General features: G+C 42.8%; 1 protein-coding gene across 3 annotated transcripts; it reads right to left on the bottom strand.

The window, feature by feature from the left end:
* Nucleotides 1–70: 70 nt before the first annotated feature.
* Nucleotides 71–10572, bottom strand: LOC308410036 (uncharacterized protein). 3 transcript variants are annotated; one of them, XM_080903116.1, is made up of 10 exons: nucleotides 10327–10572; nucleotides 9172–9661; nucleotides 8953–9102; nucleotides 8220–8449; nucleotides 6900–7031; nucleotides 3653–3737; nucleotides 3175–3362; nucleotides 2971–3057; nucleotides 936–1011; nucleotides 71–471 (listed from the first exon to the last, which is right to left on the bottom strand). In XM_080903116.1, exons 2-10 carry the CDS (start codon nucleotides 9608–9610, stop codon nucleotides 281–283), a joined length of 1578 nt encoding a protein of 525 aa, XP_080759242.1. In that variant the 5' UTR covers nucleotides 9611–9661; nucleotides 10327–10572; the 3' UTR covers nucleotides 71–280. The 3 variants fall into 3 exon arrangements, with proteins under 3 accessions (XP_080759242.1, XP_080759243.1, XP_080759244.1); XM_080903117.1 differs by having other exon boundaries at nucleotides 8220–8359; XM_080903118.1 differs by having other exon boundaries at nucleotides 8220–8269.
* Nucleotides 10573–16635: the final 6063 nt, after the last annotated feature.

The raw sequence follows: 16635 nt of genomic DNA, 5'->3' as shown, positions 1-16635 counted from the left end.
ATGTTAAAGGATACAGTGAAGGTTTGTACATATAAACACAGAGATTTGATGAAAATAACAATAGTCCTCGTGAAGGGTATGGCAAATGTTTATTGTGTATTTAACTGTGTGATGGATGTTAGTTTAAGGATTTGGGGCTTTCTGATACTGACAGTACCGGATTACAACATTTAAGACAAAATGATCCATAGTGGCCGCTGCAAACGCTGACCCGAAACCTTGGTTTCCTTACGTGTCGAGTAAAGATAAACCTGAGTTCTGTGAATGGAGCAGTGTTAGCTCACTGTAAGATAGTGTCTGTCAGAGAGAGTCTCTGTGGAGAGATGTTGCCATGGGGGTAGGAAAGTGCCACAGCGTGCTCATGTGGAGCCATGTTGGGGCCTTTCAGAACCAGGGTGGAAGTGGATGTAGACATCCGTGGGATGTTATTCGATGCCGAGCTCTGTCTCTGCTGAGTGCTGGAGGTGGAAGCTGAAACACAACATAGAGCAGCTGGTTGAAGTGACAAACGAAAAGTGTAGCACCACCTGCTGAGCCTCACTGAGCAGACAGTGAGCTTTACTGGACTTATATACGGCTGGCTTAGAAAGTTTTCTCTGTGAACATGACTTCTTTTACAGTTTCCATCTGGCAAAGTAAAAGGAAGGGTTGACCATCCAGGCTCCAGTGTGCAGTACATCTGGAAAGTATTTGGAGATTCAACAGTTCCCATTTAGTCATACTGCCTTATTCCAAAATGGAGAAAAATTCTCACAAGTCTATAAACGATACCTCATAATTACTGTAATTCCTGCAAATTTATTTAAAATAAAAAGGAAAAATATAACATGAACATTAAATATTCACAGTTTGGAACTTGAGCTCCAAAGTGTGTTTTTGAGGAGCAGCAGGCAGTTTGAAAAGATGTGTGAAAAGTCATCTGAGCCACAACTTACCACAAGCTGATCTGGGCTGCTGCTGACTGCTGATGGCAAAGCCAGTCTGAGAAAGACCTTGAGTGTCTCCAAAGGCCTGACAGGGAACAAAGCAGCAAAGGCGTGGCTGATTGGTAAGCAGCTTAATTATTCAACTTTAAACAGACAGAGAGAATGGGTGTGAATTTCAATTTGCCAAAGAAGGTTTCTAACAGATCTACAACTACAGGTCAATAACCAGCGAGACTGAGAGGCTCTCTGAGGGTTACAGTTACAGAAGGACAAAGAATAACAATTAACTGCATGTCTTTGGACTGTGGAATCGAACTCAGGACCTTCTTGCTGTGAGGCTAATCGCTGCACCACTGAACTTCTAATGTGAATTACAAAGTGCCTGATTCTCCTTTTGCTTTCGACTGAGGAGAAACGTTGAAACTGGAGTTAACAGCAGAGGTGGAGGCCACTCCTGTTAGTCTCACGCTCCTATATTCAATTCTGAAAATATCATAGATATACATATAAATAATAAAATAAACTATATCTCTACACATACATCTCTCTCTAACCACATACATACATGATGTAGAGAGAGATGTATGTATACATCTACATCTATATCTATAGCAGACAAAGATTTTAGTATCAGAATAATGTGATGGAAACCGGGTGGAGACAAGAGTCTGTGAGGCAGGCAGAGACACTGTGTGGACACAATCAAGAACAAATATATGCAGATCACACAGATGATCAAATCAAACAGCTGGCTACGTTTTCTCGGCACACCTGTTAAGGCAGCCACAAACTGATAAAATGATGATAATCTCCAAAACATGAACGGACAGGTCGTCAGATATGGACTTGAGTTTGTGTTGCTGAATGTCTCTGTGCCATCTTTGTTGTCCGTTGAAAAACAATGCAATGAAAACAGAAAACACTCCCTTTGAATCCAGGAATCCAAAGCAGGTTGTGTTTCCCACGGTACAGCCCTCACATTCTCACTTACACTACTTTATGTTAGCAGCTCCAGTATGACAGATGAAAGATGGATTATGCAGAAAAAACAGAATTGGGCTGAAAGGTCTGTTGCTTTATTACGTCTTCAGGTTGTGTAACACATTCATAAAAAGTAATGAAACTAATTACTTTTGAAAATAAGTAATCAGTAAAGTACCGGGATTACTTTCTTGGAGAAGTAATCAGTAACTAATTACTTACTAACTTGAGCAACACTGGATATCACAGACACTAACACTCATCACTGTCAGTGATCACGCAGCGGTGTGTCGCTGACACAGACAACAGTCACACGACCAACTCGAGATTTAATACCTGCCAGGAATGTATGTTCGATGGCAGGGTCTCAAACTCCGGTCCTCGAGGGCCGCTGTCCTGAAACTTTTCCATGTGTCCTTGTTACAATTAGCATGTCATTAGCAAGACTCTATAGCACTTGGCTGCATGCTGAGGTGGCGACCCCTAACCCTACTCAAGTAAGTTGAAGTAAGTGTTTGGAAAAATGTCCTTCTAAAAGCACTTTTATTGTTCATTCACACATGAGCTGCTGTAACATGAATCAAATGGCTGAGCTGCCACCTCAGCGTGCAGTCAAGTTCTATAGAGTCTTGCTAATGACCTGCTAATTGTATTCAGGTGTAGAAAGTTGCACGACACCGGAGCTCGAGGACCGGGGTCCGAGACCTCTGCTCTACACTGAATAGTTGTGAACAGTCCACACCCACTGAGGTAAACAATACTCTGGCAGCTACCAGAGAAATGCCTCCCAAAGCATTCAAGGTAACTTTGGGTAAAAATGAAAAATATTGTGAAATTTCTTTTTGATTGTCATATACACGTTTTAAATTCTTGATATTACTGAAATACGTCAAAAATAGTTTGCAAAAATGTTTTTATTCACTGACCACCAAAATCTCCATGCAAATGTTTTTAATCAATTTCCACCTTAAGCCCTGAGAGATGGAGATCTCATTCATGAGAAAGAAACAGACCATTTCCAAAAGAAATGTCTGAGTGCAGAGACTGTGGTGGAATCACCGACCTGCATCTGGTTAAGGCAGGCCTGGAGTTTCCGTTTTGCCCTCCACCTGGCTACCCTCAGTCTGGTCTTCTCTCGACGCTCCCGCACCTTCAACACAAAATCACCTTTATTTTTCAGGTTCACTTGATGCCTTTATAAATGAGGCACTTTTTTAACGTAAATATGCAGAAACCTTCTGTCCTCAATAATTTGAGGTGGACTGACCAGATCTGCCAGCAGCGGTTGAGGTAACGATTTCTCCAGTTCTCTGCGCTTTGTCATGTTTCGGCGACGAAGCTCACTCCTCCGCATTTTGTATTCTTCATAAAGACTAAGGTCTTTAGCCCAGGGTCGCACGGCTTGGCGAGGTGGGACGCCAGGTGGCAAGATGGCAGCTGACTGAGGTGCTGAATCTGAGAGTGCACACACAGAAAGCGCCCACTCTAAGTTCCAGTTGTGAGGCTATATTAAGCCACGTCACAGCGATAAACCTCCTTCATCACTTTGTTCTCGAGCTATAGCAACCAAAAACTCGAGTGTCAACATCACCTGGAAACCCAGCAGGGTGACGATACCATCCCGAAAGCCTTTTACAGCTGAGGGATAAAAGGTTTTAGGACAAGTCCCAGAACTTTTTATCATATCTAGTAAAATTAGACTAGAAGCATACAGACATGGTCGACAGTTATTCACATCAACTCACGGGTGCTTCGTCCAGCTGAGCTGAAGGCTGTAGTATTTCTTTGGCTTCCTGCAGCACTTGGGCACTCTGTCACTGACGGTTGAGGCTGAGCACAGAGATGAAAGCATTCATTGTATTCGATAGTCTGCAATAACAGGATTCCACGAGAGTTTTCCAAAACTGTCCTTCAGTCTGTTGTTGAGCTTACAACCATTTGTTCAGTCCAATGACATGCACGTGCAACTGGTAATGCTAAAATGGCCGTAGCTGTGGATATGTCATAAAGTAACAGTGGCACGTGCCTGAGTCAAAGTGTTTTGTAGTGTAAACTGCTTTAAATGGTCAGACACACAAAAAGAAGTACAGTGGTGTGAAAAAGAGTTTTTTTGAATGTTTGTCACAGTAAAATGTTTCAGATCATCAAACAAATGTAAATATTAGACAAAAATATCAGAACTAAACACAAAATGCAGTTTCTAAATGAAGGGGGAAAAATCCAAACCTACACGATCCTGTGTGAAAAACTTACTGCCCCCTAAACATAATAATTAGTTGGACGACTCTTAGCAATCAAACATTTGCAATAACTGGCAAAGAGGTTTTTTACAGCGCTGTGGAGGAATCTTGTTTGTGATTCAGTCACGTAGCAGAGTGAACAGCCTCACATCCCAGCACCTCAGGCAGATTCAGGTCAGGACCAGGCTCCTCAAACGTCTTTATTTTGTTTTTCTTAAGGCAGCAAAACAGCCAGAGACCACCACACTACCACCACCACAGGTTGCTGTGATGTTTCTTTTCTGTGCTAGCCACGTGTAATGCGACTCAAACTGAACAAAAAGTTCAGCTTTTGTCTCGTCAGTCCGCAGAGTATTTTCCCAAAAGTCCGGGGCATCATCAAGATGTTTTCTGACAAATGTGAGATGAGCTTTTGTGTGTAGCAGAGGCTTTTTCCTTCAACTCTCCCATGTAGGCCATTTTTGCCCAGACTCCTTATCAGAATCAGAATCAGAATCAGAATACTTTATTGATCCCTGGGGGAAATTATTTTTTGTTACAGTGCTCCATTTTAAACCAACATTAAGACAAGACAGACAATACGCTAACTAAGAATAGTACAATATATACATATATATACATACATACATACATACATAAGTCACTTATAAATAAATATTTGGAAAAGAAACATGTGTAGTTGTAGCAGCAAACAGTGTGTTAAGTGGATGCGTTGTACAGGGAGCCACAGGCAGGAATGATTTCCTGTGTCGTTCAGTGGTGCTTTTCGGTAATCTCAGTCTCTCACTGAACGAGCTCCTGTGACTGACCAGCATGTCATGGAGTGGGTGGGAGGTGTTATCCAACATTGTCTTTATCTTGGACAGCATCCGCCTCTCCGACACCACCTTGAGGGAGTCCAGCTCCATCCCCACAACATTGCTGGCCTTACGGATCAGTTTATTAAGTCTGTTGGCATCTGCGACCCTCAGCCTGCTCCCCCAGCATGCAACAGCATAGAGGATCGCACTGGCCACCACAGACTCATAGAAAATCCTCAGCATTTTCTGGCAGATGTTGAAGGACCTCAGTCGCCTCAAAAAATAGAGACGACTCTGGCCCTTCCTGTAAAGTGCTGTGGTGTTTTTAGCCCAGTCCAGTTTATTGTCAATGTGTACTCCAAGGTATTTATAGTCCTCCACAATGTCAACACTGACCCCATGGATTGAAACAGGGGTCAAGTGTTTCCTGGTCTTCCTGAAGTCCACGATCAGTTCCTTGGTCTTTGCCACGTTGAGCTGCAGATGATTCTGCTCACACCACGTGACAAAGGAGTCGACCACAGCCCGGTACTCTGTCTCATCATCCCTGCTGATGCATCCAACCACCGCAGAGTCATCAGAAAACTTCTGAAGATGGAGGTCTCTGTGCAGTGGCTGAAGTCTGTGGTGTAGAGGGTGAAGAGGAAGGGGGAGAGGACAGTCCCCTGTGGTGCCCCTGTGTTGCTAATCACCTTGTCAGACACACACTGTGGGAGACGTACATATTGTGGTCTTCCTGTCAGGTAATCAACAATCCAGGACACCAGAGAAGCATCCACCTGCATCGCTGCTAACTTATCACCCAGGAGGGTCGGCCTGATGGTGTTGAAAGCACTGGAAAAGTCAAAAAACATGACCCTCACAGTGCTCGCCGGCTGGTCCAGATGGGTGTAGACACGATTGAGCAGGTAGATGATGGCGTCCTCTGTTCCGAGACGAGGCTGATAAGCGAACTGAAGGGGATCCAGATGTGGTCTTACTATGGGTCGCAGCTGGTCCAGGATGAGCCTTTCCAGGGTCATTGTTGAATCATTATTGTTGAATCATGAACTCTGACCTTAACTGAGACACGTAAAGCCTGCGGTTCGTTAATGTTTGGTAGGCCGGCCGCACTCCTGGGAAGCTTCACCACATTTGTGTTTAATGGCTCCCAGTGTGGTTCAACAATGCATTTGTAACCTTTTCAGATGTCAGTGACTTTGTTTCTCAGGTGTTTCTTAGATCTCGGCATGATGTGTGGCTTTTGAGATGAAACATGTAGAGTCAGGAAGGGGGCAAACAGTTTTTAACACCACTTCATATAAATGTCAGTGCACTCGCTCAATGTTTGGTCCTTTGACGTTTCCTTATCTTTTTTGTTTGACCATCTTTCAACGTCATGAATTCCAGCAAAGCTGTGAACGAGCGTTTACTAAGAATCCTTTAAAAGACCTGGAGCGCTCAGACAATCCAGCTTATAGAAGACTTCTTCACAGCGTGGTGTCAGATAACGGCTGGGATTAAACTACAATGGTGCAAAGACTGACATCCAAATGCTCATCGTCCAGGATGCAACTTATGGAGGAGAAAAAAAAAAAAAAGGAGGGGGAGATGATCTTTCCCCCAAGAAAATGTCCCATGCATTCTGTCTTTGTCTCTGCTTCATGCAAGCTCTTTAGATAAGGACATCCTAGCTAAAAATAAATATTTAAAGTTAGAACATCTTTAAGGTTGAATAAAGTGGCTGTCACTTTGAGATTAGCAGCTGTTTATCAATATATTCTCTTTGGTCTTTGACAGTAGATGGAGAAAAGGAAGAACCACTTGTTAAACCTTTAAAACAAATAGAGACTTGACCACGATGGGACATGTACTCCCCGAGTGCCCTACAGCTCTTAGATTAAATAAAAGTTACAGTGAACACAAATGTAACTTATGTTCTTGAAAATTGTGCCCCACAACTGTAACCTCACCTCTGACTCTGGCTGATGACCCTGCTGTTCGTGGCAGTCAAGCAGCAGGGTGGCCATCACCTCTTGCTCTTCCTCTGGCTCCTCTTTTATATAGATCACCTCCTTCTCTTCTTCCTGTGCCTCATGCTTCACCTAGTTTGAAACAGGAGACAAACTGGAATTTACAAGTGCATTAGCTTGGAAATTGAAAATAAAAGAGCCTGTACTTTATTAAAATACCTACATAAGGCTTAATAAAACTGAACTGAAAAGAAAGTCTAAATATTTCTGTGTTAGAATGTAAAAATACAGTTTTAGGAACTGTATTCATTTCAGGTCATTTACACATGCATTCATTTCTGTAGCGCATTGTCTCATACGATATAAACCTTGCCAGCAGGATGAGATCGAGCCCTGAGGCAAATGTTTTGACTCTGTGCCATTACACTTTTCTGCTTCCATGCTTCCTGACAAGCTTCAGTGTAGGGCTGTGCGATATGACCAAACTCTCATATCCCGATATAAAACATCTATCGTCCCGATAACAATATAAATCACAAAAAATTTAACATTTTCTGTAAATTCTGTGAATCTCGGGCAGGTGAAGTGTTTCCAGCTGGGTGTCGTGTAGCTGGAGTCGAGTGTTTTAACGATGCATTTTTAGACAGAAGTTGTAACGGCGTCGTTTCCTTTGTGAGTATTTCTTACACGGCGTGCTGCGGGGAGAAGCCTGTTCTAACGTTGGAGTCTAAGGTTTATTTTTTAGCACCTGGCGGCTCTTTTTTACTTCTCATCCGTAAATACTCTGCATACTTTTTCATGTGATTCCATTTATTTTGAAAAGTCTCAACAGGATCTAGAGCTTTATTGTGAAAGGTTTATGTGGAAAATAAACAAGCGGACATGCGATGGTTTTACTGTGGTTGTTGCTAACGACAACGCATAAAAACAGGCGCTTGTCCGTCCGTAGTGTGGTGATATTAAATATAAGAGAAAGAGAGAACTTTAAGAAATTAATAATAACTACAGTGACATCAGAACCATGAAAAAAATATTGCTGTAAACAGTTTATTTTGCGACACCACAAAACAAACGATAGCGTAAAATGAAACGATAGACGTTTCTATATCGTCATCCGATATATATCGTTATATCGAACAGCCCTACTTCAGTGACTCCTGACAATATATCCCTGGTTTCCTTTTTACCTACCAGGATTTCCTTTAATACTCCAAAAACACGTTTTATCAGGGTTTTTTTTTAAAGAAATGTAAATTAAAAAACAAAACAAAACCTTGTGATATATCAAATCTGGAAAACTTGATTTGAATGAGCTGTTACCTCTGGAACAGAGAAGAGCAGCGTGGAGCTAGCTGCATAGGTGGCGCCATCTGGAGACAGAGAGGAATCCCCTGACTGCTGCCCATCATCTAAATTCGGAGCCGGGGCAGGAGACGAGGCTATGGCACTATCCATGCCTTCTGTATTAGAGTGCAGAATGGCCCATTCACACTCATCCACCTCTTCAACTTTCTTACACTGAACTGGGTCTGAGCTAGGACAGAACAACACTGTAGAAACAACATGTACTTAGTCTAACATATCAGTGTAAGGCAGTGGTTCTTAACCTGGGTTCGATCGAACCCTAGGGGTTCGGTGAGTCTGTCTCAGGGGTTCGGCAGAGCCTCAGCCGTGATATGCAAGGCTCATTTTGTGCACCAGTAAAAAATATATGTATGTCTTGAATTTGAAAAAAATCCTATTTTATTTTTCACTAAAGAGGGGTTCAGTGAATGCACATATGAAACTGGTGGGGTTCTGTACCCCCAACAAGGTTAAGAACCACTGGTGTAAGGCTACATTGTGTCACAACATGCCAACCTACATTAAGCTCATTGCCTAAGGGCTTGCTACTCTCCTAAGTAGCAACACCCGCCTTGAGTAAACTGCTGCTGTGATGCAGTGCTATATAAATAAAAAATAAAGTAATAGTAAAACTACGGTAATGTTCATCTAAAGATTTAGTGATGTTCTCAGTGATGAGAGAGAAAACATGTACGCACGCACTGTGTACCTGTACTGCTGTCCAGAGATTCTCCAGCCACATTCAAAGTGAGTGAAGCAGGAAGCAGCAGATCAGATGAGTCAGCGTGGGCCACGTTTGAAGGGCAGGACACTCTGACTTTTTGCCTGTTCATGCTGTTTGGTGAGGTGCATTCTGGGACTAGAAACATAAGAAAGAGTACAGTCAGCACAAGAGAAACCAGGACTCAAGCATTTCATTGGTACGTACTGTTGCTGTTCCTCATCAACGCTCCCTCAGCAGTCCTGGCCTGAACTGAGAACGATGACAGGGTCTTTGTTGGGGAAATGCCAGATCTGCTTCTCTGTGTTCGTGTTAGAGTTGGTGGCTGAATCCAGACTAGGGTAGAAGCAGAGGCTCTCTGCTGCAGCTCCTCCTCCACTCCTTGCCTGTAGTACTTTAGCTTCAGCTCCGTGTAACGCAGCTTGGCCCGAATGTTATCGTTCTCCTTCTCTTTTTGAGCCTTCTCACTCTGCAGCGTCATCATGTCCCTCTTCATCTGCACCACTTGAGCCTTTAACTCCTCAAATTTGACTCCGACCACTTTAAGCATCTCGGCCAGCACCGTCTCGACCGCTCCATTTACTGCTCGCTCGACTACGGTCCCCATCTGGCCTCGAATTAGTGATACAGCAATGCTGACATCCATTGAGAATGAGTTCGGACCGAGAAACTGCAGGAGATGGTTCGTGCGTTTTACCTGCATGCACAGAAGCAGTTTAAACACGTATATTACGTTACGTTACAATAGTCACGTCCACATTTACGCAAACGTTTTCACAGATAATTTAGCTCAGGTTACAGTACACTTTGAAATAATACTGTTAACACTCAAAAAAGCCCCTTGAATGCAAGAATGCAAGAGTCAATAAGACCCTGAACTCAAAGCTGGGTAATCGGAATTACAGACACGAGAAGCATGGACAAAACAAACAAACAAACAAACACTACTTCATCTGACCATACCACATAAATGCAAAAGGAGGTGCTGGATGTCTCAACCATGGACCAACTTGTTTAGTTTCAGAGACTTTATGCCGACATATACCAGTGACTGTAGCATTAAAGACTACAAGAGAACGACGTTGTACTTTACAGCAACTTTAATAAGGTGACTATGAATGGGTTCGAAAGAAAGACAGTGTACAAATGTTCAGTTAAGTTTTAGTTGCGTTGTATTGACATAGACGCCACACTGTGTATGGGAAACAACATCGAACTTGACAGATTCTGGTAACATTAACCGCCGCTATAAAGACTATTTCTCTGTATCCGAGGCTCCTTTCATTGATAAAAGCGCTGATTTGGGCGTTAAATAATTCTATTTAACGCCCAAATCAGATGGGAGACAAACACACCACTTACCGTTTACTCTCGCTATTAGCCCGGTTAGATGACCGTTCAGTTATCTTAGCTGCTATCAGAACTTATACGAGTAGACAGCTAACTAGCTTAGGTTATCGTTAGATTTCTTAAATGGCTGTTAATGCTAACTTCCAGTTAAAGCTTAACAGACAAACAGTGTAACAGAAGAAGGTTAAACTTGTAAGACCTGGCATGCTCTGAACATTTTTTATGTGTAGCATAATTTTAGCAACAGAAGCGGATGCACTTTTGTTTCTGGCAAGTAGCATTATCGCCACCTAGTGCTATGGAGTGTGAATGCCAATAGTGGTATTTGGAGCATTCAAAAATTAAAACAGTCAAACGCAAACAATTGAGTCCAAGATGCTGCAATATAACTTCTTAACAGTGAAGGTATGGGTTTTATTACATACTTGATATCTATATATTATTTTCTAAAATCCAGTCTTTGTAAAAGGACTAATCAGCTGTTGGGTTTCCAGTTGTCCGTGTATATGTCCACAACGGAGCCTAATCAAAGCACATGAAACACTCTGACGACAGACTTTTCCAGCTTTCCTGCTGAGCTTTATCTGCAGTGGATTGCTCATTTTATTCCTATATCTGTTAATCTTTTTACAGGGAACATGGCGACCCAGTTCATTTACTGTATTATTGTGAGGTCTTTATCTCAGAATATAAAGCACCTAGAGGCAAATTGAATTGAATTAAATTAAGATCAGCAGCATACTTTTGAGACTGAGAGTCGTCAAATATGTGAAAATGAACCAGCTCTGTAATGTGTTTGACATCATCATACAGGCCACCAAAACTAGTTACAGCATGAGTGCAAAAACTGAAAAAGATGTTGACATTATTTCTAAGTGAACCAGAGGTTTAGTGCTTACAAAGCAAGAACTACAGATCTTATTATTGCAGTAAGAGAATGAAATTTATCTGGCTTTATTTGAAAACAAAAAAAACTACTTTGGTTACTATATAGTTCTAAACAAACACTCACACTATGTGTTTGCCAATTGCACAGAGTCTGTTTCTTAAGAAAAAAAGAAACACTTTTAAGCTATTTATGTTCATGCAGTCTACATCTAAGTTCTGACTCATTTGTTGCAGGGTGAACTCGTCAGAGTGTTATGTATCACTTAAGTATCACTTCTCTGTTCCAGATGTCAGCATCATACACTCTGGGATTGAATTAGTTAGGTCTGAAGTCACTTAGTTCTATGACATAAAGAACAATTTTCTGTCAAGATTTTTTTTTATAAATACTTGATAAATACTTGATAAAGAGATAGTAGAAAATACTTCTTAACAAAAAATTGTTTTTTATCTTGTTAGAAAGTCTAACAAAAAGATCTGAAGAGTTACTGTAAGTGTAACATATGTTAACCATTCCTCGCCGTCAGTCCCCTGACCGTGGTCGGGAGACACGAGGGGAGATGCTTCCTCCAGGGCCGAAGTTTGTCCTCCTTCGGGGTTAACTCCCTTCACTTTTGTGGAGTAGTGAGGCAGACAGAAATCAGCCGAGGCACCGGAGAGTACTGAAGAGATGAGGCTTTAATAACAGTACTGCACACTTCGGAAACACACTGCATAGCCTGTAGCCCGTTAGAACGCTGCTCCCGGTCGCCCTCTCTACCCATGACACACTCTCTCACTCTCTTTTCCCTCTTTCGCTCCCCGCGTTTCCTTCACGCGCATGCTCACACACACATTACATACACTCCTTACTGCACCCAGTCACACACAAGACAGCAATTCCCGCAACACTACCCCCACTCTGGATGGCAATTAAACAATAATTCCACTCCAGCATTGTAATGCATAAAACTGGTACACAATCCCCTTTACCACTTGGAGCCCACAGGAGATAAAAGTGTTAGCCATTACCGCATAAAAGGTGAGGTATAGTATCAACGAGTGCACTTCAGTGACAAAGAGGTTGGCTCAAGTAAGGTGTACATACATGTGCAAAATAAGGCACAAATACAAATGGATAAGTGCATGTAGATAACCCCGTAGGTCCTTCAGATACTTTTTTTTAAATGTAAACACTGGAACAATGAAAAAAATATAACTCTTTTAAACCATTGTAGCTAACAGTATAGGAGGCTGAAACGATTTAAACTTGAACCGAATCTTCAGTCCTACTTGGAACTGTCCATGGTAGGTAAACCAAGTTAAGTGATCCACACTCCATACCGGTCTGGAGCTCTGCGCCGACGAGTTGGTCGCTGAAACTGCTGGCCCGGGTGGTCTGGCTCACCCACCACACCCCCACCATTCTCATGGTCTACATGGGAAGGGGACGATGGGACAACCACAACCAGAGCGGGATCAGCTGCAACTGAGACAGAAGGCTGAGAGGAGTACTGCCAGTTGCAGTAGAGAACAGACTGTGCAGACCCAGATCACGGTCTGCTGGGTCATCTTCTAAAGCTGGTGGTGGGACCTCTGTAGGGGACCACTGATGAGCCTGATCAAGGACCCAGGTATTGTCCAGTGGCTCGCGGCAGCGATAATGCTTTAGCTGGTCATGGTGGACAACTTTCACTTTAGACCTTGGGTTCTTCTGGATCCGATAAACTAGGTCATCCAATTGTCCCAGGACAAAGAATGGTCCTTCATACGATGGGAGGAACTTTCTGACCTTGTTCTTGACGTGACGTGTTCCTTTGATGAGATACCACACAGGATCTCCAGTCTTATACTGTGTGTGGCAACAGTTCTTGTCATATTGCCTTTTTGCGCGCTTGACTGACTCACCCAGGGCTTCCCTGGCGATGAGGTGGGCCAGCTCCAGCCGCTCACGCATTTGCTGCACATACTCTGGAACTGAGGGTTGGTTGCCTGGATCAGGAGGTAGACCTGCGACAAGGTCCACTGGCTCACTCAGTTCTCGGCCAAACATCATGAAGTTCGGGGTGAAACCTGTAGCACTGTGTTTGGTCGCCCTGTAGGCCATAACAGCGTACGGGATCATCAGGTCCCAGTCCCAATGACAACGCTCTGCTGTGGAGGCCAGGATCTTCTGGAGAGTGGCATTGAAACGTTCAACCTGGCCATCTGACTGGGGTTGGAATGGCGTGGTATGAGTCTTATCTATGCCAAACAAACTGCACACCCCTTGGAACACATCAGATTCAAAATTGCGTCCCTGGTCACTGTGTAGTGCTTGAGGTATCCCGTAGCGGCACACCCACTCAGATGCAACGACCTCGGCAACGGTTGCAGCCCGTTCATCTGGGATAGGAAAGGCTTCAGTCCACTTTGTAAAGTAGTCTTGTATCACAAGCACATATCGGTTTCTGCGCTCTGTCTCATTCAGTGGTCCCATAATGTTCAGCGCAACGCGCTCCATTGGGGCTCCTACCCGGACAGTTCCCATCAGAGCTTGCGGTGTCTTCTGGGGTCGGGCCCTGGATGCACAGCTGGTACAAGTATGGCACCAAAGAGCGACGTCTTCCCTCATGTGATACCAATAGAATCGGGTTCGTAGTCTGGCCACAGTCCTCTCGACACCAAAATGTCCACCCACTGGCCCTTCATGCATCTGGCCCATCACTTCTGGTTGTAGCTTGCGTGGCAGTACGATTTGGGGATAGAACTGGGTCTCGTCAAGGCAGTAGAAGCGACGGACCAGAACTCCATCTCTGAGGTAGAGCCGTTTCCATTGAGCCCAGTATGTCTTAGTGGCTGGGCTGCATGGTGAAACGATAGTCCATGGGGGGCGCTCACTGCTGGCCTCCATCCAGGCGCGTATGGGTGCAATGTCTGCATCAGCGTCCTGGGCTTGGCTCAGCTTCCCCATGGTCCAGCCATGAAACAGAGAAGCAGTATCTTATCTTATCTTATCATATTATATACATTTGTACTTATGTAAATATGTATATTTTTTATAGTTTTTTCCTTTCTCTTAGTTTAGGTAAAAGTTTTTCTAGTATGTTTCTCACAGTCGGGGGGAGTATTTTTTAGCCAGGAAAAACATTTCACTGTATGTTGTACTAGCTATAACTACATGTGACAAATAAATAAAGAATGAATGAATGAATCTTCAGTATCAAGGGTTTTAGCCACATATACTTTCTCGGTCAGCTTTACAGTGTGTGTATTAGTGGACATGTTCTGGTGTGATATGTCTGTTCTAGTGTGAATTGTCTGTTCTGAGATGTCTGTGTTGATAGGAGTGTTTTGACATGAAATGTCTGACTTTGTAAGAGCAGTTTGGTCTAAAGTCTTTGTTTCTGGTGTGGTGGTGTTATGACTTATCCCCACTAGACACACCGCTGTAGTAGCCGGTTGTCCCTCCACCCTCACCGGACTCAGCAACAGGGAGCTGGTGTCAGAGTCCAACTCGCATTGAACTGCCTGATGACTGGTCCCCCCGAGATGCTTGGGGGGGTTCTGCACTCTGCATGGACAGGACTGGCGACAGGGTCTTCTGGAGAGGCTATCAGCATTGGTGTGCACTCGACCTGGACGGTGGATGATCTCAAAGTTGTACTCGGCAAGCTTCTCGAGCCATCGAGCTAATTGTCCCTCTGGCTCTTTCATTTTTGTTAGCCACCGTAGACTGCTGTGGTCTGTGCGCACTTTGAAAGGCCGTCCAAGGAGGTACTGGCGAAAATGTATGGGCAGAAGTCTGTGCCATCAGAAACTGAATTTGAATAAGTTAAATTTGAATTTGAATTGCTTAGATTGAATCTGAATTGTAACTTGAATAAATGCTTTTGAAAACTGAATTTGAATTAGTCTAATTTGAAATTGAATTTATGGTTTGAAAATGATCATCACTAAATTGAAATTGAATTTTATATTTTGAAAATGAATTGATTTGCTTTGAAACTGCATTTTATCCTTTAAAAATTCAGCTCTCGAATAATTTCGGTTTCACTTCTCACCATTCAATTTCAGTTCCAAAATTCAGTTTTTTGGAACTTACATCCGGTTCCGGTTCAAGCGCAGATTAATAGAACTACGTTTTACTAGCTGACCGAAATTGTTACCGACGGGAATCTACAGCGTCTTGAGCTGAATTAAGACTTCAGAAGTCATTCGTCATGTCGAATGACCAGCGGATAAACTCTCAGGATGGTAATAAATGTATTACATGTATAAGAACAAGCGTCATGTTAACAAATGATAGCCGTAAGGTAACTTTTATGCTTATTGTAGCTGTTAGCTAAAAACGCTAATTTAGCATAGTTTGCCCTGGATTCAGCTTTGACAAATATGATCGACTGTTTCTAGTAGAATTCCTAAGTTGTCATCTTAGACCCTCTCAGAGTACCCCCTCTGTATGCTTGCAGAGACCCCTACAGTAGGGAAACATGCAAAACGGTGTCCAAACCTTTGTGTTTTAGCTTTATTTATGTCTTACACAGCATCCCAACTCTGTAGCTAACTTAATAACTTTAGCTAAAGTGAATAGTTAGTCTAATTCATTAGTGCAGCATTACTGGGTCACCTCTGTTTGAAGTGATATAATATGATATACAACTATCAGTGTTTAACTACCATAATAATTCTTAGGGTACTGAGTGCATGCTTAATTAGATTTTTTTTTAAAGCATACTGCTCCATTACTATGTTTGACAGGGTGAAATTATAAGAATGTGTTATTTTGCAAAGTGCTCTCTAGGGTTCCTAAATAAAATATGGCATTGAGGTCATTTCTTTTGAATTAATCCCTTCTTCTGAAATATAAGAACCTCTCCTGGTTTTAATGGCACTTTGGATTTCCTTACTTTCTGTTCCACTTCCAAACCCAAATAGATGCTGACAAGCTGACACAGTAACATGGAAGAGGGAAAGAAGTTGGAAAGGACTAGTACAAATAAACCCAATGCCTAACAATGAAAAATGTAAAATAAGAACAATAATAATAATAATAATAAAGATAAAAGATGAAGTAACAAGTTTTTAGTTTTGTTTATTCCAAATGATCATCCAGATGTCTGTGACATGTGATGACAAACACCGTAATGGAAGGCCTTAGTCATCACATGCTTAAACTCATCATATATTTTTGCATATGCTGAACAGGCAGTCAGACATGCTGTAACTGTGGGGTGGAAAACAGCATGAACACCATACGGCAGGGGTCTCAAACTCCAGTCCTCGAGGGCATGGAAAAGTTGCATGACACTTTGACCCTTGAGGACTGGAGTTTGAGACCCCTGTCATATGGAATATGACAGGTGTGGTTGAACTGCATGAAGACTCTGAAGTTTCTCTTCTCTTCTGGCAGGACAGGAATGTGGCCTTGTCCTGTGAGCCACTGTAAGGATGTACTTAGAGTAGAACTGGACT

This window comes from Rhamphochromis sp. 'chilingali', assembly GCF_963969265.1.
Source record: "Rhamphochromis sp. 'chilingali' genome assembly, chromosome: 14".
Lineage (NCBI taxonomy): Eukaryota > Metazoa > Chordata > Actinopteri > Cichliformes > Cichlidae > Rhamphochromis > Rhamphochromis sp. 'chilingali'.
This window is presented reverse-complemented; position numbering and strand designations above follow the sequence as displayed.